Raw genomic sequence first — 20,818 nt, 5'->3', positions numbered from 1 at the left:
TGCCATTACCACCGGGCTGGAACTCTTGCCTCTGCGAGGATGTCTTCCCTTCTGTGCATACTCATGAGTTTAATACACATTTTGCCACCTCTTTCCATTGTGTGTGTTTTTGAGGGGACTGGGTACTTGCAGCTGGTGAGAGGTTGTGGGGCAGAGGTCCCCTGAAGGGAAGTCTCAGGGTTCTCCATTCCATAGTCATCCTCGGCGAAGGAGAGCTATAGAGTCAGAGGGCACTTGGGGATAGGAAGGCAACGGGGTAGGAAAGCTGGGTTTTCTGTCGTCAGCACCCACAGAATACTTGGTGTCCTGGGTTTTATTCCCACCCCTGAATGCCCGCGAGGGAGGAGCTGCCAGGTGAGGGCGACCCAGGTCCTCCGATCCCTCCAGAGGTCCCAGGCTCAGCCTCTCCGCCCAGGCCTTCTCATTGGTTTGCTTTCTCCCCGCCCCCCTGACCCCAGCTCCGCTGTCTGATTGGTCGCCCGTGTTCCGCGGGCGCCTCATTGGCTGTCCTCGCTCGCCCTCCATCCCCGCTGCAGCGCCGTCTCCATCTCCCAGCAGAAGGCGCAGCCATGAATCCGTTATTCGGCCCCAACCTCTTCCTCTTACAGCAGGAGCAGCAGGGCCTGGCGGGGCCCCTGGGGGACCCGCTGGGAGGCGAACACTTCACTGGGGGCGGGGACTTGGGCCCGGCGCCGCTCGCCCCGGCCGGCCCCGCCGCCTACTCTCCGCCAGGGCCGGGCCCGGCGCCCCCTGCCGCCATGGCTCTGCGCAACGACCTGGGCTCCAACATCAATGTGCTCAAGACCCTGAACCTCCGCTTCCGCTGCTTCCTGGCGAAGGTGCACGAGCTGGAGCGCCGGAACCGGCTGCTGGAGAAGCAGCTGCAGCAGGCGCTGGAGGAGGGTAAGCAGGGCCGGCGGGGCCTGGCTCGCCGCGACCAGGCCGTGCAGACCGGCTTCGTGAGCCCCATCCGGCCCCTGGGGCTGCCGCTGAGCGCCCGGCCGGCCGCCGTCTGCGCCCCGGCGGCGCGGGTGCTGGGCTCGCCCGCGCGCTCGCCCGCCGGCGCCCTGGCGCCCTCGTCCGCCTCCGCCTCCGCCTCCGCCTCCGCCTCCACCGCCTTCTCCTCGTCCGCCCGCTTCATGCCCGGCACCATCTGGTCCTTCTCGCACGCCCGCCGGCTCGGGCCGGGACTGGAGCCCACGCTGGTGCAAGGGCCGGGCCTGTCGTGGGTGCACCCTGACGGTGTGGGCGTTCAGATCGACACCATCACCCCCGAGATCCGCGCCCTCTACAACGTGCTGGCCAAAGTGAAGCGGGAGCGGGACGAATACAAGCGGAGGTAGGGCCCGGGAAGGTGGGGACAGGCCTGGGAGTTGGCAGCGAGGCCCGAGGGTTAGGGTAAAGAGAAGAAAGAGGGAAGTTCTTGCTGCGTAAGGAGGAGCTTGGAAGAAATTGGATACAGGAGTCCAGAGAATGCAGAAGTCAGCCCCATGACGGGAAGCGTAGTGGGAGCAGAGCACTGGGGATTCATCTGTTCTTCCGACTGCCTCCCTGTCTCCTGCAGGCCGCAGTGTTAACTGTGGGGTTTGCGAGGTGTGGCGGGGACATGAGTGGCGCGGGCACTGGTTGTCCTACCAGCCTCAGGCCTTGGGTGGAGGACAGAGGCTCCGCTAGCTGATCAAAAGGAGGAGGTAAAGGAAACGGCTTTGAAGAGAGGCTCAATTAAGTGAACCTGGAGGGTAGTGCGGGAGCCGAGGGGTTGCACTGAGTGATCCCATCCCAGCCCAGAGTTTCCCCACAGAAGGCCCATGGGAGCCAGGCCCCCACATGAAAGGCTCCAGGTCCTCAAGGCGGCCTGGCTTGGAATAGGTTTGGAAAAGGTTGGGGGCACAAAGAGTAAAGGGGATTCCCTAGGACAAGAGGAGGGGACCCCGGCAGGAGCCTGAGCTGAGCCAGCACCGGGACCAAGAAAGAAAAAGTTAGAAATATGGACACACCCTAAGGCTGTAACGCAGCCCGGGGTGGCCCGTGTGCTCTGCAGATGAAGATTTGGCTTTCTGAGAGGAACCTGCCCCAGCGGGGTCCATAGGGAGCCAGGGGAGGACGCCATGCCAGTGTTTCGGCTGCGATCCAAGTGGGTTCCTCAGATGATTGGTAGCCAGGCCGATCCACCCAGAGCTCGGGCAGAGCAGCGCCCTGGTAGGAGGAAGGAAGGAGGTGGCATCCAGGTCTGTGGGCCACCCCGGTCCACCTGTGCAGCTCAGCGCAGCAGGAACTGGTGTGTGGTTTAGCAGTGGGTGAGGATGGGCCAGATGTCCTGGAGATGGTCACTGGGTTGGGGGGCGACCTTCAGGGAGCCTGCTAGAGGCTACCAGCTTCCGTTCCAGCAGGCTTTCTGAGGCTGGCCTGTCCCTGAGCTGGCTTTAGTTATGGCCCATGTTATAACTATCCTAGGGAGTTTTAGTTGTCCTAAAACCATCATCCAGGGGCCACCCCAAACCAGCCTGCCCCTGTAGGAGCTAATTAGTGGAGTCAGCTGCAGGACACAGTTCTGGAATAACCCCTGACCACAGGAACAACTGCTCTCCCGGGTTTGTTTGTTTCTTTTCTTTTCTTTCTTTCTTTTTTTTTTTTCTTAACTGAAAGAGTGTTTGTCCTTGGCCCAGCTGTCCAGGGCAGCAAAGAGTTATTCCGCGGCGATGGATTAGCTCATCTCGCTGCTGTGCATGCCTCTAGTGGGCCGAGTATGGTGACAGCGCAGGGCTCATCCTTCCACCCCGTCCCCTGTCCCCTCCCTGATTCTGGTCTCTTAGAGCAACACCGCCCCTCTCCTGCTTCCATGTGGAAGGCACGAGGCTAGCTTGAGTACTGAACCGGGCTAGCTTGAGTACTGAACCGGGCTAGCTTGAGTACTGAACCGGGCTAGCTTGAGTACTGAACCGGGCTAGCTTGAGTACTGAACAGACTAGCTTGAGTACTGAACCAGGCTAGCTTGAGTACTGAACCGGGCTAGCTTGAGTACTGAACCGGGCTAGCTTGAGTACTGAACCGGGCTAGCTTGAGTACTGAACAGACTAGCTTGAGTACTGAACCAGGCTAGCTTGAGTACTGAACCAGGCTAGCTTGAGTACTGAACCGGGCTAGCTTGAGTACTGAACCGGGCTAGCTTGAGTACTGAACAGACTAGCTTGAGTACTGAACCAGGCTAGCTTGAGTACTGAACCGGGCTAGCTTGAGTACTGAACAGACTAGCTTGAGTACTGAACCGGGCTAGCTTGAGTACTGAACCGGGCTAGCTTGAGTACTGAACAGACTAGCTTGAGTACTGAACCGGGCTAGCTTGAGTACTGAACCGGGCTAGCTTGAGTACTGAACAGACTAGCTTGAGTACTGAACCAGGCTAGCTTGAGTACTGAACAGACTAGCTTGAGTACTGAACCGGGCTAGCTTGAGTACTGAACCGGGCTAGCTTGAGTACTGAACCGGGCTAGCTTGAGTACTGAACAGACTAGCTTGAGTACTGAACCAGGCTAGCTTGATTACTGAACCGGGCTAGCTTGAGTACTGAACCGGGCTAGCTTGAGTACTGAACCGGGCTAGCTTGAGTACTGAACAGACTAGCTTGAGTACTGAACCAGGCTAGCTTGAGTACTGAACCGGGCTAGCTTGAGTACTGAACCGGGCTAGCTTGAGTACTGAACCGGACTAGCTTGAGTACTGAACCGGGCTAGCTTGAGTACTGAACAGACTAGCTTGAGTACTGAACCAGGCTAGCTTGAGTACTGAACCGGGAAGGAGCCGAGGCTTCTGGTTTCAACTCTTCCCTGCCTTCTGTTATGAGGCCCCACTTTCGCTGTAAAAGCCTCGGTTTTTCCCTTATAGGAATGACCCTGCTTTCTCTGTCTCTTCAGTCCCAGGATACAATTTATTCACAGGAGAGGTGTTTGCTCAATGCAAGACACGCAGAAATTGCTCATATGCTATTTTGAATGGAGGCAAAAAAGTCTGACTGGGAAGCGAGCAGCGTCCCAGTGAGCTTTCTGGTGCTTTGTTTTCAGACTTATTATTATTATTATTATTAATTTTCGATACTGGGTATGGAACCGAGGGACATTCTACCACTGAGCTACACCCCCAGTCCTATTTTTTATTCTTTATTTTATTTTATTTTTGTAGTGCCTGGGGTGGAAACCAGGGGCTTTCTACCTCCGGGCTATCCTCCCAGACCTATTTTTATATTTTATTTGGAAACAGGGTCTCATTAAGTTGCTGAGGGCCTCGCTAAGTAGCTGAGGCTGGCTTCGAACCTGTGTGATCCTCCTGCCTCAGCCTCCCCAGCGCGGGGATCACAAGCGTGTGCCACCACGCCTGGCTTATTCTTTATTTTAAAACAGGGTCTCACTGAGTTGCAAAGGGCCTCACTAAGTAGTAGCTGAGGCTGTCTGCAAACCGCAATCCTCCTGTCTCAGCCTCCCAAGCGCTGGGATTACAAGCCTGTGCCACCACACCCGGCTCTCAGATTATTTGCTCTGTAAGAGTTCATTCATCTTCACCTTTAATTAACTTCTTTGTTTTCACCTGAGTTTGCTGAGCACACTGTCAGACAGGACTTCCTGCCCTCCCCTATGCATTTTGTCCAGGGTGACTGCCCCTGTCTCTTGCTGGCTTCCTCCAGGGACTCCTGGGCTCCTGGGACATGGTGTGCCATATCCCAGGCCTTCATGTTGCAGAGGAAGAAACCAGGCCCAAAGAAGATGGGAGTGTTATCTGAGAGAATACATAGCCTCATGCCACGAGAGCCCTTGGGCGCCAGAGCAGAGAGGGGGCCTGCGGGGGGCTGGCTGGGAAGGGACTGGCAGGCGCAAGGAGGGCCAGGAGCTGGGCTGTGTGGGAGCCCGCAGGGTGGCAGCTGGCGGGCTGTCTCCTCTGCCAGCCCAGCTGGGAGGGGCAGCCGAGGTGAGGCAGGAGTTATTATTAGGAGTGCTGCAGTGCGGCTGTGAGGGAGGAACTCGGCCAGCAAGAAGACATGGGATCAGGGAGGCTAGGAGAGCCGCAGAGATGGGGGAAGGGGCAAAGGGGCTTGGTCCTGGCTACAGAGCAGTTCTCTGGGGTTCCAGAGTGGCAGGAGCTTATATGAACAGGGTCTGAGATGTGCTGTCCTTCCAGCCAATCTTGTGGGGCCAGTCCTGAGCGCCCCCCCCCCCAGTGATGCAGTGGGATATGCCTGGCCCTGGGCGGTGCCCCTCGTGCCCAGCCCTGTGGCCCTCAGTGTCTTGCTGGCTCCTCGGGGGCTTCTCTCTGGAGTGTGGGTCACAGGAAAGACTGTCGACTCTCAGGCTCCCTGCTAGTGAGGAGCCCTGGTTTGGGTGCCTAGTAATCGCCAGCTTCTGACGTCCCTGCGAGGGCTCTGGGTGGGGAAAGCCTTGGGTGTCCCCCAGGCTCCCGAGCATCTCTGCTGATACGGCCTGTGTCCTGCAGATACTTTCGCAGGTTTAAATGGTTCCCCAGGAGGCAGGGAGCAGGCTAGTCGAGCTCTGTTCGGGTGCAGGCAGGAGCAGGAGACCGGATCTGTGCCGCTGAAGGTGGGGGACCGGCCGGGTGGGCCTGGTGGTCTGGTGTGGGCAGGAGGGGGGCGATGAGGCCGCCGCACAGCTGGTGGAGTGGGACGGGCACTGCCGAGGGCCAGCGTGGCTGCAGTTGCTCTTAAATATAGTTCCTGGTGCACTGCCCGGGGGTTCCGGGAAGGCAGCTGGTGGACTTGGCCTTTGCCAGGAAGCGTGGAGCCACCCGACAGCTGCAGCTGGCCACCAGTTGTCTGCAGGCATTCCTGTCCCCAGCAAACCCCCATCTAGGGAGCCAGACCCGGGGTCAGAGGCCCCAGCCAGAGAGGTGCGCCAGGGAGCGGCAGGGGCGGGAGGGCCCTGGACATGGTCTCTCCCTCTTCCCGACATCCGTCAGGTGGGAAGAGGAGTACACGGCGCGGATCCAGCTGCAGGAGCGAGTGAATGAGCTGCAGGAGGTGAGGGCCGCCCCGCCCCCTGCCTTCCGGTCGCTCCACTCCTTGCGTGGGCAGGGCACTCACGCCAACATTTCCTCCTACGGTAGGAAGCCCAGGAGGCCGACGCCTGCCAAGAGGAGCTGGCCATGAAGGTGGAGCAGCTGAAAGCCGAGCTGGTGGTCTTCAAGGGGCTCATGAGTAACGTGAGTTCAGCCCCTCGTGCTGGGGCCCCTGATCTCCCGTGGCCTTCCTGGCTCCGCCTGCCTCTGCCCTGTTGACCGCCTCCTCGCCCCTTGCTGGCCCTCTGCATTTTATATTTCCCCTGGCCACCTCCTAATTCAAGAGACAGAGAAGCTGGACATGGTGGCACACATCTGTAATCCCAGTGCTTGGGAGGCTGAGACAGGAGGAGGATTGCAGGTTCAAGGCCAGCCTTAGCAATTTACCAAGAGCCTGTTGCAAAATAAAAAGAGCTGGAGGGGGTGTAGCACAGAGGTAGAATGCCCCGGCTCAGTTGCCAGCAGCGCAGCGCACGCACGCACGCACGCACAGAAGGCTGTGTCCTGTCATGGAGGCAGCGTGGCCTCCGCGTGTCTGGTCTGTTAGGCAGTGAGCACAGCCCCTGGGGCCCGGCCGCCTGGCTTCTGGTGGCTGTGCACCTGCTAGCAGGGTGGCCTGGGGCCAGTCCCTCCCCCTCCATGTCCTCTTCAGCCTCTGTAGTGCCATCTGAGGAAGGGGAAGATAAAGGCGCGTCCTTCGTAGGGTCATCGTGAGGATTATAGTGCTCCGGGCAGTGTGCATGGTTAGTGCTAAGTAAGTCCGAGCCGTTGTCATCAGTATTGCAGTACTTTCTCTACTCTTTTCTTTCTTTTCCCCTTTTTTTTTTTCAGTCCTAAGGCTAAAACCCAAGGCCTTACTCATGCTAGGCAAGCCCTCTGTCACTGAGCTATACTACCAACTCTTATTTACTTATTTGTGGTGCTGGGGATTAAACTCAGGGCCTCACACACGCTAGGCAAGTGCTCTGCCCTGAGCTACAGCCCCATTCCCACCCTTTTTTTTTTTTTTTTTTTGGTGGTATTGGGGGTGGAACCCAGAGGCTTTCTACCTCCAGGCTATGCTCCCAGGCCTTTTTTTAATATTTTATTTGGCAACAGGGTCTCACTAAGTTGCTGAAAGCCTCACTAAGTAGCTGAGGCTGGCTTTGAACCTGTGCAATTCTCCTGTCTCAGCCTCCCAAGCGCGGGGACTACAAGCGTGCGCCACCACGCCCGGCTCCACCCTTTTTTATTTTTAACTTGAGAAAAGTTTTCACATAGCGGGGCGTGGTGGCCCACGATTGTAATCACAGCATCCGGGAGGCTGAGACAGGAGCATTACGGTTTGTGGACAGTCTCAGCTACTTAGTAAGGCCCTTTGCAACTCAGTGAGACCTTGTTTCAAAATAAAATATAAAAAATAGGGCTGAGGGTGTAGCTCAGAGGTCGAATGTCCCTGGGTTCCATCCCCAGTACTGCAAAAGAAAAAGAAAAGGTTTTACAGGCTGGCCTTGAACTTGCAGTCCTCCTGCAGCCTTCCAGGTTGCTGGGTTACAGGTGTGCCCCACTCTGCCCAGCACGTTTTCCACTTCCTAATGCCCGGTGGTCTCCTTCCTCTCTGGAAACTGAGATTCTAGGAGGGTAAAGACTGCTGTTGGTTCCAGGGAGCCCGCCTGTCCCGGGCTTCAGCTGTGCCCACAGGGCTCCCATCTGTCCAGGGAGCCAGTCACTGGAGTGGGGAGGCCCCAGAAAAGGGCTGTTGGCAGGGCCAGGAACTGCCTGGAGGGGGAGGTGGTGGTGGGGCAGTGGGGTACCAGGCGCCTCCTCACGGCTCCCCGTGGTCCTCGCACAGAACCTGTCGGAGCTGGACACCAAGATCCAGGAGAAGGCCATGAAGGTGGACATGGACATCTGCCGCCGCATCGACATCACTGCCAAGCTGTGCGACCTGGCCCAGCAGCGCAACTGCGAGGACGTGCTCCAGATGTTCCAGGTGAGGCCGGCGGCCCAGCCCTGGGCGAGGGTGGGCAGGCAGAGAGGCCGCGGCGGCCTGGAGCACGGCCTGCCGCCTCCTCGGACCTGCTGGGCTGGGGTGAGAAGCGGCCTCGGGACGAGTGTCGGGCGCTGTCTCTAACGCCGTCTCCCTCCCTCTCTCTCCTGTCTGCTTCTCTCCTCTCTCCCTCTCATCTTTCTCGCTTTCTCCGTAGAAGAAGCTGGTTAGTTTGATCTCAAACATGCTTGTTACTGTCACGGCCCCAGACCCCGAGCCCCCGGCCCTTGGCCACCGGGCGTTCCCAGGGGCGCCTCGCACACACTTCTCCCCTTTCTGTTTCTTTGCTCTTTGCCCTGTTTTTATCTTTACTTCGTTTCTACCCCTCCCCTCTCCCGCTGGCCTTCCAGACCTGGGTGTAAGTCAAGTTCTCCTGTGTAAATACTCCTGACTCCTCATCCTTACAGCCTGACCTCGTCATAATTTAATTCCACTCGGTGGTGCTGGGGACCAAGCCCGGCGCGTGCTAGATAGGCGAGTGCTCTACCACTGAGCTATGTCCCCAGCCCAGAACCTCCTTTCTAGTTCACGTAATTCACCAGAAAGGCTTTTGTTCCCTTCTTTTTAGAAGAAACAATTCCTCCTTAGCCAGTAGACACAGCTTAAGTGTTCACAGCGAGCTATTTCTTCTCTTGCCTTACGGCTCTATTTTCTCTATTTCTTCTTTCTCAGCCTTCTGCCCTGCCCTCTGTGTGTGTCTGCCTGTGTGTCGGTGACTCTGTTCTTGTCGTGTAACGTGTCTTTTCTCTGTCCGCCCTCCCCTGCCCGCTGCCCGCTGCCCGCTCGCTGCCCCCCGCCTGCCGCCCTCTCTCCTCACGCACCCGGCCTCGTCTCTCTAGTCTCTGCACTTGTCTCCCATTAAGGTCCCATCCATGGGGGGGCGGAAGCGGGAGCGCAAGGCCGTGGTGGAGGAGGACACCTCCCTGTCGGAGAGTGACGGGCCCCGCCAGCCCCAGGGGGATGAGGAGGAGAGCGGCGCCCTGGGCATCAGCGAGGAGATGCAGCGCATGCTCAACCAGCTGTGAGTGCCGAGGCCGGAGCCCCCCCCACCCGCCCGGCCCGGCCTGACGCGGCCTTCCTGTCTCTAGGAGGGAATATGATTTTGAGGACGACTGTGACAGCCTGACTTGGGAGGAGACCGAGGAGACCCTGCTGCTTTGGGAGGATTTCTCGGGCTATGCCCTGGCAGCTGCAGAGGCCCAGGGAGAGGTAACCACCCCTCCCGGCCTCGGCCGCTCCCTCCCTCCGCCCTCCCCGCCGCCTGCCTCGCTTCGGCCCCTGTGTGCCTCGTCTTTGCTCTGTGTCCTCTTCCTCCAGCCTCCCCGGCTCGTTCCCTCTAACAGCCTCTCTCTCTCCCGCCGTGGCCCTCCCTGGCTGGCCTCCCTGGCTCCCCTTTCTCCTCCAGCAGCAGGAGGACAGTCTGGAGAAGGTGATTAAAGACACCGAGTCCCTGTTCAAAACCCGCGAGAAAGAGTATCAGGAAACCATTGACCAAATAGAGGTAAGGCGCCCAGGGGCCCTGTTCCCCGGTCACAGCGGGCTGCGCTTACCCCTCCATGGGACCCTGGAGACCAGGGCCAGCTCTTTCCCTGGGGAGGTGACTTCTGGGGGCAGACATGTGGGCTCAGACCTCAGCTCTGCCAGCTGTGCCGCTGCACCCCGCCATCCCAGTACTTGGGAGGCTGAGACAGAAGGATCACAGGTTCAAAGCCAGCCCCAGCAACCTGGGTATGCCTTCAGCAACTTAGCAGTACTCTGTTCACAATAAAAGTAAAAAGGGTTAGGGGCGTAGGCTGGAGGTTGAATGCCCCTGGGTTGGTGGCCGCGCTTGTAATCCTGGCATTTGGGAGGCTGAGACAGGAGGATCGTGGTTTGCAGACAGCCTCAGCTACTTAGTGAGGCCCTTTTCAGCTCAGTGAGAGCCTGTTTCAAAATAAAGAATTGAAAATAGGGCTGCGCTGGGCATGTAATTCCAGCATTTGGGAGGTTGAGACAGGAGGATCATGGTTTGCAGCCAGCCTCAGCTACTTAGTGAGGTCCTTCACAACTTAGTGAGACCCTGTTTCCAAATAAAGAATAAAAAACAGGGCAAGGGGTGTAGCTCAGAGCTCAAATGCTCTTGGATTCCATACCCAGACCCACAAAAAATAAATAAATAAATAAAAATTAAAAGAAATAGGGCATCCGGGTGTGGTGGCGCACGCTTGTAATCCCCGCGCTTAGGAGGCTGAGACAGGAGGATCACTCAGGTTCGAAGCCAGCCTCAGCTACTTAGTGAAACCCTGTTTCCAAATAAAAAAATATAAAACAGGTCTGAGAGTATAGCCCGGAGGTTGAAAGCCTCTAGGTTCTACCCCTAGTACCACCAAAAAAAAAAAAAAAAAAGAAAGAAATAGGGCTGGGGTGTTGCCCAGAGGTAGAATGCCCTGGGTTCCATCCCCAGTACCAGGAAGAAGAAAAAAAAAACACCTTAGCTCTCACTTTCTACCTCCCAGCTGTCCTCTCTGAGCCTGTTACTTGTTGAGGGAAAGGGGATCTGAGCGCCCCTCCCCGTGGGCAGCGGGAGAGCTTGGGGCAGCCGCTCCGGGGAGGACGCCCTAGTGGACAGTTTGGTTGCCCCTCGCCTGGTCGGGGTTGTGACGCTCAGAGGTGGTCCTGCCTCCTCGGCGCAGCCCGCGAGCTCACGGACGGCCTCCTTTCTCATCCCGAGCCCAGGCACCTTGGGGAGGAGCAGGTGGGCTGGTGCGTTCGCTCAGACGCCAGGCCTTCAGGACTGGGGATCATGCAGACACAGAAAAGATGCTCCCCGGGAGCCGGGGTGGGGGGGGCTCCCGTAAGTCTCCGCCCGAGTGTGTGGCCCTTGACAGACAGACTTCCAGCGACCACCTCTCCAGGCCTTCCAGTGCGTGGCTCCTATTGTGCTCACCCTGTCTGCATTTTTTTCTTTTCTTTCTTTCTTTCTTTTTTTTTTTTTTTTTTTTTTTGTGTGTGTGTATGTGGTGCTGGGGATTGAACCCCAGGCATTCTACCTCCAAGCAACACCCCCAGCTCTTTAAAAAAATTTTTTTTGGTACTAGGAATGAAACCCAGGGGCATTCTACCTCTTAGCTACACCCCTAGCCCTATTTTTTTACTCTTTTCTTTTTTCTTTTCTTTTTTTTTTTTTTTGGTGGTACTGGGGTGGAACCCAGAGGCTTTCTACCTCCGGGCTATCCTCCCAGACCTATTTTTTATATTTTTGTTGGAAACAGGGTCTCACTAAGTTGCTGAGAGCCTCACTAAGTAGCTGAGGCTGGCTTCGGGCCTGTGCGATCCTCCTGTCTCAGCCTCCCAAGCGCGGGGATTACAAGCGTGCGCCACCACGCCCAGTTCTTATTCTTTATTTTCAAGTAGGGCCTCACTGAGTTGCAAAGGGCCTCACTAAGTAGCTGAGGCTGTCCTTGAACCGCAATCCTCCTGTCTCAGCCTCCCAAATGCTGGGATTACAAGCGTGCGCCACCATGCCCAGCTTTTAAAATTTTTATTTATTTAAATTTTGTGGTACCTGAGATCAAACCCAGGACCATTCTACTTTCAAGCTATACTCCTCCAGCCCTTTTTTTAAGTTTTTGTTTTGAAACAGGGTCTCTCCAGGTTGCTGAGAGTGTCACTAAGTAGTTGAGGCTGGCCTCAAACCTGTGATCCTCCTGTCTCAGGCTCCCAAGTACTGGGATGACAGGCGTGCACCACCACACCGGGCTCTGTGCCCTATTTCTTTTTTTCTTCAGTTCCCATCCTCTCTGCATCCAACGCAGATTAGTAACGGGTGGCCTCCTCTGTCTAAACCACGTTCTTCATGGGCCCTTTCCTCCTCTTTCTTTTTGCTCTCGGGCAGTCAGGCAGATCATTGGGGGCAGTTTGATTCTGGCTTCTCTGGCCTCTGGCCTTTGTACCCAAAACAAAGGCCCGGAGTGTCTCTGGCCCAGATCTGTTTCTGCCTGGCCGCCTCTCTGCTGCCTCGGAGTCTTCTGGGAAGAAGCCTCGCTTCCCTGGATTCCCAGCCCCTCGCTTTTCCACACAGAACACTCTAAAGTCAGGGCCCCTCTTATCTCAATAGGACTTCCAGAAGCCGGGCGTGGTGGCACACACTTGTAATCCCAGCATTCAGGAGGCTGAGATGGGAGGATCTGGGTTTGTGAACAGCCTCAGCTACTTAGTGAGGCCCTTTGCAACTCAGAGAGACCCTGTTTCCAAATAAAAAATAAAAAATAGGGCAGGGGGGGTGTAGCTCAGTGGTAGAATGCCCTTGGGTTTCATCCCCAGTACCCCCCAAAAAAGAAAAAAAAGTAGGACATTCAGTATGGTCTTTCTTTCTTACTTTTCTTTCTTTCTTTCTTCCTTCCTTCCTTCCTTCCTTCCTTCCTTTCTTCCTTTCTTTTTTTTTTTGTGTGGTAATGGGGATGGAACCCAGGGGCATTCTACCTCCGAGCCACACCCCTATTCCTATATATATTTTTTTATTCTTTATTTTGAAACAGGGTGTCACTACTGAGTTGTCGAGGGCCTCACTAAGTAGCTGAGGCTGGCTATGAACTATGATCCTCCTGTCTCAGCCTCCCTAGTACTGGGATTACAAGCTGTGCCACCATAACCAAACAATATTGTAATCTTTCTTTTAGCATATGGGAATGCCTTATAAGTGAGAAAAAAAGCTGGGCGTGGTGGTGCAGGCTTGTAATCCCAGCATTTGGGAGGCAGAGACCGGAGGATTGCAATTCGTGGACAGCCTCAGCCACTTAGGCCCTTTGCAACTCAGTGAGACCCTGTTTGAAAAACTAAAAAAATAGGGCTGGGGTTGTAGCTTGGAGGTACAATGTCCTTAGGTTCCATCCTGAGTACCGTAAAACAAACAACAACAACAACAACAACAAAAAAAAAAACCCAAAAATAAAATAGACCTGGGGGTTATAGCTTGGAGGTAGAATGCCCTTGGGCTCCATCCCCAGTACCAAAAAAAAAAAAAAAAAAAATTGGAGTTTCATAGACACTTCACAGAGTTGGTTAACTCCCACTGAGGGAGTGCTGTAGAGAGACAAGACCCTTTGGCAGCCCTCAGAGGCGCTCACAGGTGCTGGGAGTTGGCGCAGCGGCAGAGCTCTTGCCTAGCACACACAGACCCCTGGGTTCAATCCCCAGCACTGCCCCAAATGAGCCCTCAACACTCACAAATTAGCAAAGGAGGTCACCTGGGACCAGTACTGTAGGGGAATGGGGGTGAGCTGAGCCCTGGGGAGCCCCCAGAGGAAGCCGGGCCGTCCCAGGGCACTGCCCTGTGCAGTTTAGAACACTGACCACTTGCTGGCTGTGGTAGGGCATGCCTATAATTCCTGTACTTGGGAGGCTGAGACAGGAGGATTGCAGGTTTAAGGCCAGCCTCAGTGTCTTAGCAAGTCCCTCAACAACATAGTAAATACCTGTTTCTTTTCTTCTATTCCTCCTCCTCTTCCTTCTCCTCTTCCTCCTTCTTTTTGTGGTGCTGGGGATTGAACCCAGAGGCTTTTTACCTCCACACTACATAGCTGTTTATTTATTTTTTTGGTACTGGGGATGGAACCCAGGGCTGTTCTACCTCTAAGCTACACCCCCAGCCTTATTTTTTATTCTTTATTTAAAAAAAATTTTTTTTTTTTTGGTGGTACTGGGGTTCCTGGAAACCCTTCTACCTCCGGGCTATACTCCCAGACCTATTTTTACATTTTTTATTTGGAAACAGGGTTTCTTAAGCCAGCGAGGCTGGCTTTGAACCTGCACGATCCTCCTGTCTCCACCTCCCAAGCACAGGGATTACAAGTGTGCGCCACCACGTTCAGTCTATAGCTCTGTTTTTTTATTTTTTATTATTTTATTTTGTGGTATTGGGGATGGAACCTAGGGCCCTTCTACCTCCGGGCTACACTCCCAGACCTATTTTATATTTTTATTTGGAAACAGGGTCTCTTACGCCAGTGCGGCTGGCTCCGAACCTGCGTGACCCTCCTGTCTCCGCCTCCCGAGCGCGGGGATGACAGGCGTGCCCACCGCGCCCGCCGGCTCTGTTTTTTAAATGGACTTGCTGGGGTGATGAGTCTCACCACTTGCTGAGTCTCTCTTTGAGCCTGTGCCCTTCCTGACTCTCAGCCTCTCAAGTCCTGGGATTACAAGCGTGTGCCACCATGCCCAGCTCTCTTCTTCTTCTCCTCTTTCTCTTTCTCCTTTTTCTCTTTTTCCTCCTCCTCCTTCTTTCTTTTGTGGTGCTAGGGATGAAACCCAGGAGCGTTCTACTTCCAAGCTGTACCCCCAGCCTTTCTTATTTTTTATTTGGAAAAAAGGTTTGGCTAAGTTGATTTGAGCCTCACTGAGTTGCTGAGGCTGGCTTTGAACCTGTGATCTTCCTGTAATGGCCTCCCGAGTACTGGGATTACATAATAGGCCTGTGCCACTAGGCCCAGCTGTGAGACCTTGTTTCAAAATAAGAAATAAGCTAAGTGTAGTGGCACACACTTGTAATCCCCCTACTTGGGAGGCCGAGACAGGAGGATCTGCAGGTTCAAAGCCAGCCTCAGCAACATAGCAAGACCTTGTTTCAAAACAAAAAATAGAGCTGGGCATGGTGGCACACGCTTGTCATCTCAGTACTTGGGACGCTGAGTCAGGAGGATCGCAGGTTCACAGCAAGCCTCAGCTCCTTAGTGAGGCTCTCCACAACTTAGACCCTGCTTCAAAATAAAGAATATGCTGGGCGTGGTGGTGCACGCTTGTATTCTCAGTATTTGAGAGGCTGAGACAGGAGGATCACACACACAGGTTCGAAGCCAGCCTCAACCACTTTGTGAAGCCCTTTGCAACTCAGTGAGACCCTGTTTCAAAAAATAAAGAATGGCCGGGCGTGGTGGCACACGCTTGTAATCCCTGTGCTTGAGGGGCTGCGACAGGAGGATCACATAGGTCCGAAGCCAGCCTGAGCTACTTAGCGAGGCCCTCAGCAACTTAGTGAGACCCTGTTTCCAAATAAAATAGAAAATAGGTCTGGGAGTATAGCCCGGAGGTAGAAATCCTCTGGGTTCCACCCCAGTACCACCAAAAAAAAAAAAAAAAAAAAAAAGAATAAAAAATAGGGCTGGAGGTGTAGCTCGGAGGTAGAATGCCCCTAGGTTCCATCCCCAGTACCAAAAAAAATAAATAAATAAAAAATAGGAGCCGGATATGGTGGTACATGCTTGTAATCCCAGCATTTGGGAGTTTGAGACTGGAGAATCGTGGTTCGCGAACTGCCTCAGCTACTTAGTGAGGCCCTGTTTCAAAGTAAAGAATAAAAAATAGGGCAGGGTGTGTAGCTCAGAGGTAGAATGCCCCTGGATTCTATCCCTAGAACTTTAAAAAAAAAAAAAAAAAGAATAAGCCAGGTGTGGTGGCATACACTTGTAATCCCAGCATTTGGGAGGTTGAAATGGGAGGATCCTGGTTGGAGGACAGCCTCAGCTACTTCGTGAGGCCCTTTGCAACTCAGTGAGACCCTGTTTCCAAATAAAGAATCAAAAATAGGGCTGGGGGTGTATTTTGGAGGTAGAATGCCCCTGGATTCATCCCTAGTACCACAATCAAATAAAATAAATAAAAGTAAAATAAGGCTGAGGTACAGTTTGGAGGAAGAATGTCCCTGGATTCAAAAAAAAAAAAAAAAAAGAAAAGAAAAAAATAAGGCAGGGAGTGTAGCTCAGCGGTAGAGCACCCCTGGGTTTAATCACCAGTCCCCCATCCCACACACAAACAAAGAATCCTGGCCACCAGCAGTGTCCTTGCTGTAGACAGATTCCCAGGAAACCTGGGAGCGTGGCTCAGTGGTGGAGCACTTGGCTGGCGTGCATGAAGCCCTGATTTCTATCTCTAGCCTGAAAAACAAAACCAAACAAACCTGGAATCCCAGAGGATATTGTAGTAGGTGTGTTGCTTTCTGCATCCATCAGATTTTTTTGGTTCTTTTTTTTTTGTGTGTGGTCCTGCGGATGGAACTCAGGGAATTCTACCTCCAAGCTACATCCCCAGCCCTATCTTTTATTCTTTATTTTGAAACAGGGCCCCACTAAATCGCCGAGGCTGGCCGTGAACCTGCGATGCTCCTGTCTCAGCCTCCCGAATGCTGGGATTGTTAGTGTGCACCACCGCGCCCGGTTTCGGGTTCTTTGTTTTTCCTTTTCCTTTTTCTTTTCTTTTTTTGCAGTACTAGGGATGGAACCCAGGAGCATTTGACCTCCGAGCTCCACCCCCAGCCCTATTTTTGATTCTTTATTTTGGAACAGGGTCTCACTGAGTTGCAAAGAGCCTCACTAAGTAGCTGAGGCCAGCTGTGAACCCCGATCCCCCTGTCTCAGCCTCCCAGATGTTGGGATTACAAGCGTGCGCCGCCACGCCCGGCTTCAGGTTTCTTTTTAAGTCTGCCGGCCTGGCTCCACCTGGCTCTGGGCGTGGCAGCCTCCAGGCCAGGGGACCCGGGACCCGGCCGCCCAGGTGTGCCCTGTGACCCCAGTGTCCCTGCCCGTTGCAGCTGGAGCTGGCCACGGCCAAGAATGACATGAACCGGCACCTGCACGAGTACATGGAGATGTGCAGCATGAAGCGGGGCCTGGACGTGCAGATGGAGACCTGCCGCCGCCTCATCACCCAGTCGGGAGACCGGTAAGCGCAGCCTGGAGGTGGGCTGCTCACAGCCTGCACCCCACCCGCCCTCCGGTGGAGCAGCCCGCCAGACCCCTCCTTGCGGTGGGGCTGCCCTCGGGGGTCACCAGGCCTGACCCACAGCTTTTCCTCCCTGGGCCGTCTGTTGGAGGAGACCTCCCAGTGTCCTCTGCTCCGGGGCTTCCATGGTTAGAAGTGGCTCAAAAACTGGCAGGGGGCCCGGCGTGGTGGCGCACACTTGTAATCCCAGCATGTGGAGGCCGAGACAGGATTGTGGTTCGCAGCCAGCCTCAACTACTTAGTGAGGCCCTCTGCAACTGTGAGACCCTGTTTCAAAATAGAGAATTAAGGATATGAGGGCCATCTGGCTGCGACATCTGTCACCTCATTGATTCCCAGGGTTGATTTCAGCTGATCTGGCTGGTAGGCGGGTGTCCCCTTCCTCCCTACCACTCTGCGCTCAGTTGAAGAGGACGACCTTCCCCGAATGGAGGAGGACCGGGCTTTGGTCAAGGGTTTACGAATAGTTGCGCTCCCCTGTTAGAACCTCCAAACAAGCTCTCAAGGTCCATCTGTAGGAAAACCTAGGGTAGTCAAGCTTCCGAGACTCCAGCATATCCAAATGAGGCGCTGCACGTGGCAGTCTGCCTTTCTTCAAAATAGACCCAGGCGTGGTGGCACACACTTGTAATCCGAGCATGCCGGAGGCTGAAACTGGGATTGCAGTTTGCAGCCAGCCTCAGCTACTTAGTGAGGCCCTCTGCAACTCAGTGAGACCCTGTTTCAAAATAATAATAAATTGGAGCCGGGTGTGGTGGCGCACGCTTGTAATCCCCGAGCTTGGGAGGCTGAGACAGGAGGATCACACAGGTTCGAAGCCAGCCTCAGCTACTTAGTGAGGCTCTCAGCAACTTAGTGAGACCCTGTTTCCAAATAAAATATAAAATAGGTCTGGGAGTATAGCTCGGAGGTAGAAAGCCTCTGGGTTCCACCCCAGTACCACCAAAAAAAAAAAAAAAAAAAAATTGGGCAGGGAGTATAGCTCGGAGGTCAAATGCCTCTGGGTTCCATCCCCAGACCCACACACACACAAAATAAATAAATAAAAAATTAAAGAATAAAAAACAGGGCAGGGAGTGTAGCTCAAAGGTCGAATTCCTTGGGTTCCATACCCAGACCCGCAAAATAAATAAATAAAAGTAAACAATAAAATAAAGGAAGAAAGAATAAAAAATAGGGCTGAGAAGCCAGGCATGGTGGCGCATGCTTGTAATCCCTGCGCTTGGGAGGCTGAGACAGGAGGATCATGCAGGTTTCCAGATAAAAAGACCCTGTTTCCAAATAAATATATAAAATAGGTCTGGGAGTGTAGCCGGAGGTAGAAGGGTTTCCAAGAACCCCAGTATCACCAAAAAAAAAAAAAAAAAAAAAAAAATAGGGCTGAGGTGTAGCTCAGAGTTAGAATGTTCCTGGGTGTTCAATCTCTAGTACTGAAAAAAAAAAAAAAAAAAAGCAGGGTGTGGTGGTACACGCTTGTAATCCCAGTATTTGGGAGGCTGAGACAGGAGGCTTCTACATTCACAGCCAGCCTTAGTTGCTTAGTGAGGCCCTCTGCAACTTAGTGAGACCCCTTTATCAAAGTAAAGGATAAAAATAGGGCTGGTAAAAATAGGCTGGATAAAAATAGTAGCTCAGAGGTAGAATGCCCTTGGGTTCCATCCCAGTACCAAAAAAAACCAAAAATCAAAAACAAAAAACAAAACAAACTGGCAGGGGACAGCGGGCACATTTTTACTTAAAGTCTGAGCCGTGATTTCATGATTTGTGCATTTGACCTTGTATAAGTTATACCCCAACAGAAGAGTACATTTTTAAAGATCATAAAATCTACAGACAAGCCAAGTGTGGTGGCCTCTGCCTCTGACCTAGGGCCTTGGGAGGCCAAGGCAGGAGGATCACTTGAGCCCAGAAGGTTGAGGCCAGTTCAAGCAACATAGTGAGACGCTGTTTCAAAAAAACAACAAAAAAAAAGCTAGGTGCAGTGGCACTTGCCTGGAGCCCCAGTAATTGGGAGGCGGAGACAGGAGGATCTCAAGGTTTTTTTAAAAATTATTTATTTTTTAATTGGTGCATTGTAGTCATATATCAATCACATTGGAGTACAAGACTTGAGAGGATATACAAGCACACATCATCCAATTAGCCCTCCTCCAGCCCCCATCCCATTTCCTCCCCCTCCCTCCATCCCATGCTTGTATGGTGATTAACTTTGATACATTTGTTTATGTACCTCCTGTGTTTTAAAGAGGCTCCGTCCTCCACTATTCCATACCCTCTGATTGGTCACATTAGTTGCTTCACTATAGGGCCCTTTCTATAGCTCAACCACTTCCTGTTGCCCCTTTCCTCCTAGTTATTGCTGATTAGGGGAAGCATCTGATTTTTATTTTCTGTGATATTTCTCTGTGCATGCCGCGTTGCAAGTACCGATCCCACTCTTGACGGCCCCAGTAGTGGCCTGGCTACCCTATGGACTGATCCAGACCTCGCTGGCTCAAGCAGCGGCCTTGCCTCATGGGAGGCCCCGATTCTGGTCTCACTGGCCCCGACACCAGCCTAACCCCTCAGCTGGCTCCGATCCCGGCCTCGGAGGCCGCAGTAGTGGCCTTGCCTCACAGCAGGCTCCGATGCCGGCCATTGGCCCCGGCACCGGCCTAACTCCTCGGCAGGCTCCGAGGATCTCAAGTTTGAGGCCGGCCTCAGCAACTTAGCAAGACCCTGTTTCAAAATAAAAAGTAAAGGCTTGGTGATGTCGCTCAGAATGAGTGCTCCTGGATTCAGTTCCATAGTACCAGAAAAAAAAAAAAAAGGAAAAAAAAATACAGCTAGCTATAAAGCCGGGCTCCTGTGGTCTGTGAACTCGGGCTCTGTGGAATCTCCTGTACTGTGACTTCAGATATTTCTAAGCTGAGCGTTGCAGAGCCCCCAGGATAACAACAGGGCCATCCCCCGTAGGGCAGTGCAGAAAAGGACTCTTCATTCCCCTCCCCACTTCCTTGCCCTTAACCTACCCTGGCTTAGCAAGGTGTGGTGATGGGGTCACCAGGCCCCTCCTGCCCCGTGACAACTGGTGTTCTTTTCTAGAAAGTCTCCTGCTTTCACTGCGGTCCCGCCTAGCGACCCACCGCCGCCGGGCGAGGCTGAGGACTCCGATCGCGACGTCTCATCTGACAGCTCCATGAGATAGGGGCCAGCTCCGCCTGGGCTCCCGCGCCCCCTGCCCGGCTCACCCGGCCAAGCCCGACCCGGCTGGGCTGCCCGCCCTTCCTGGGTGGCTCGGCGGCCTCCTGCGTCTCCTCCTCCACTGTGCGGGACCTGTCCTCCATCCCTGGGCCTAGGCCTGCTCTCTGTGATTTTGTACTGGTGCTAACTGGCCCAGGCACTGGTATGAAGTGGTTGAGCTGGAAGCTTCCAGTAGTTTGTGCACCGCACAGGGCTGGACCGGCTGCCCTTCCTGGAAGGATGGGCAGGGCGCTCGGCCGTGCACCTGCGGACTGTGGCTCCTCACAGAGGCGCCACGTGCGAAGGGCCCTCGTGCCCTGGCCCGGGAGCAGAACCCTGAGGGGAGGGGAGCGCTGCTTGGCTGGCCGCTGCTGAGTGAATGGCGGAGCGGAAGGTGAAGCCGCCTGCGTGCTGCGCCTACGTGTGCGTGTGTGCGCCTGCTCAGGGTCTCAAGTTTCCTCCAGTATCAGCTGAAGATGTGCCTCCCATGTCTGTTGTTCACCGGAACCAACAGGCTGAGCTGTCGCTGACTTGGAGAAGCTTGGAGAAAGTAGGAAGATGGATTCTGAATACCTCAGTGAGGGGGGCTGTGCTGAGCGGGATGTGTAACAATAATGAAAGAGGCGATTATTTATGGAGCACTTTTGTGTCACTGTTTCAAGCACTTTGATCTTAACTATAGGATCTTAACCCTGGGGTATGTACTGCACTCCACCTCCATTTTACAAGCGCAGACATGCAAAGCCAGGCACAGGTAGT

The 20,818-nt window shown here is 54.2% G+C and overlaps 1 protein-coding gene across 4 annotated transcripts; it reads left to right on the top strand.

Annotated features, from left to right (window-relative positions):
• Positions 1 to 472: 472 nt before the first annotated feature.
• Positions 473 to 20,024, top strand: IFFO1 (intermediate filament family orphan 1; the record flags this gene model as incomplete). 4 transcript variants are annotated; one of them, XM_080705348.1, is made up of 9 exons in its annotated part: positions 473 to 1,339; positions 5,959 to 6,019; positions 6,106 to 6,201; positions 7,889 to 8,029; positions 8,950 to 9,107; positions 9,175 to 9,295; positions 9,492 to 9,587; positions 16,647 to 16,777; positions 19,922 to 20,024. In XM_080705348.1, the coding sequence occupies 9 exons, from the start codon at positions 570 to 572 to the stop codon at positions 20,022 to 20,024; spliced, it is 1,677 nt and encodes a 558-aa protein (XP_080561474.1). The 4 variants fall into 4 exon arrangements, with proteins under 4 accessions (XP_080561474.1, XP_080561473.1, XP_080561472.1 ...); XM_080705347.1 differs by having other exon boundaries at positions 570 to 1,339; positions 9,495 to 9,587; XM_080705346.1 differs by having other exon boundaries at positions 570 to 1,339; positions 8,926 to 9,107; positions 9,495 to 9,587.
• Between the last annotated feature and the right edge of the window lie 794 nt (positions 20,025 to 20,818).

The sequence above is a fragment of the Muscardinus avellanarius genome (genome assembly GCF_963383645.1).
Source record: "Muscardinus avellanarius genome assembly, chromosome: 11".
NCBI classification, from domain to species: domain Eukaryota; kingdom Metazoa; phylum Chordata; class Mammalia; order Rodentia; family Gliridae; genus Muscardinus; species Muscardinus avellanarius.
This window is presented reverse-complemented; position numbering and strand designations above follow the sequence as displayed.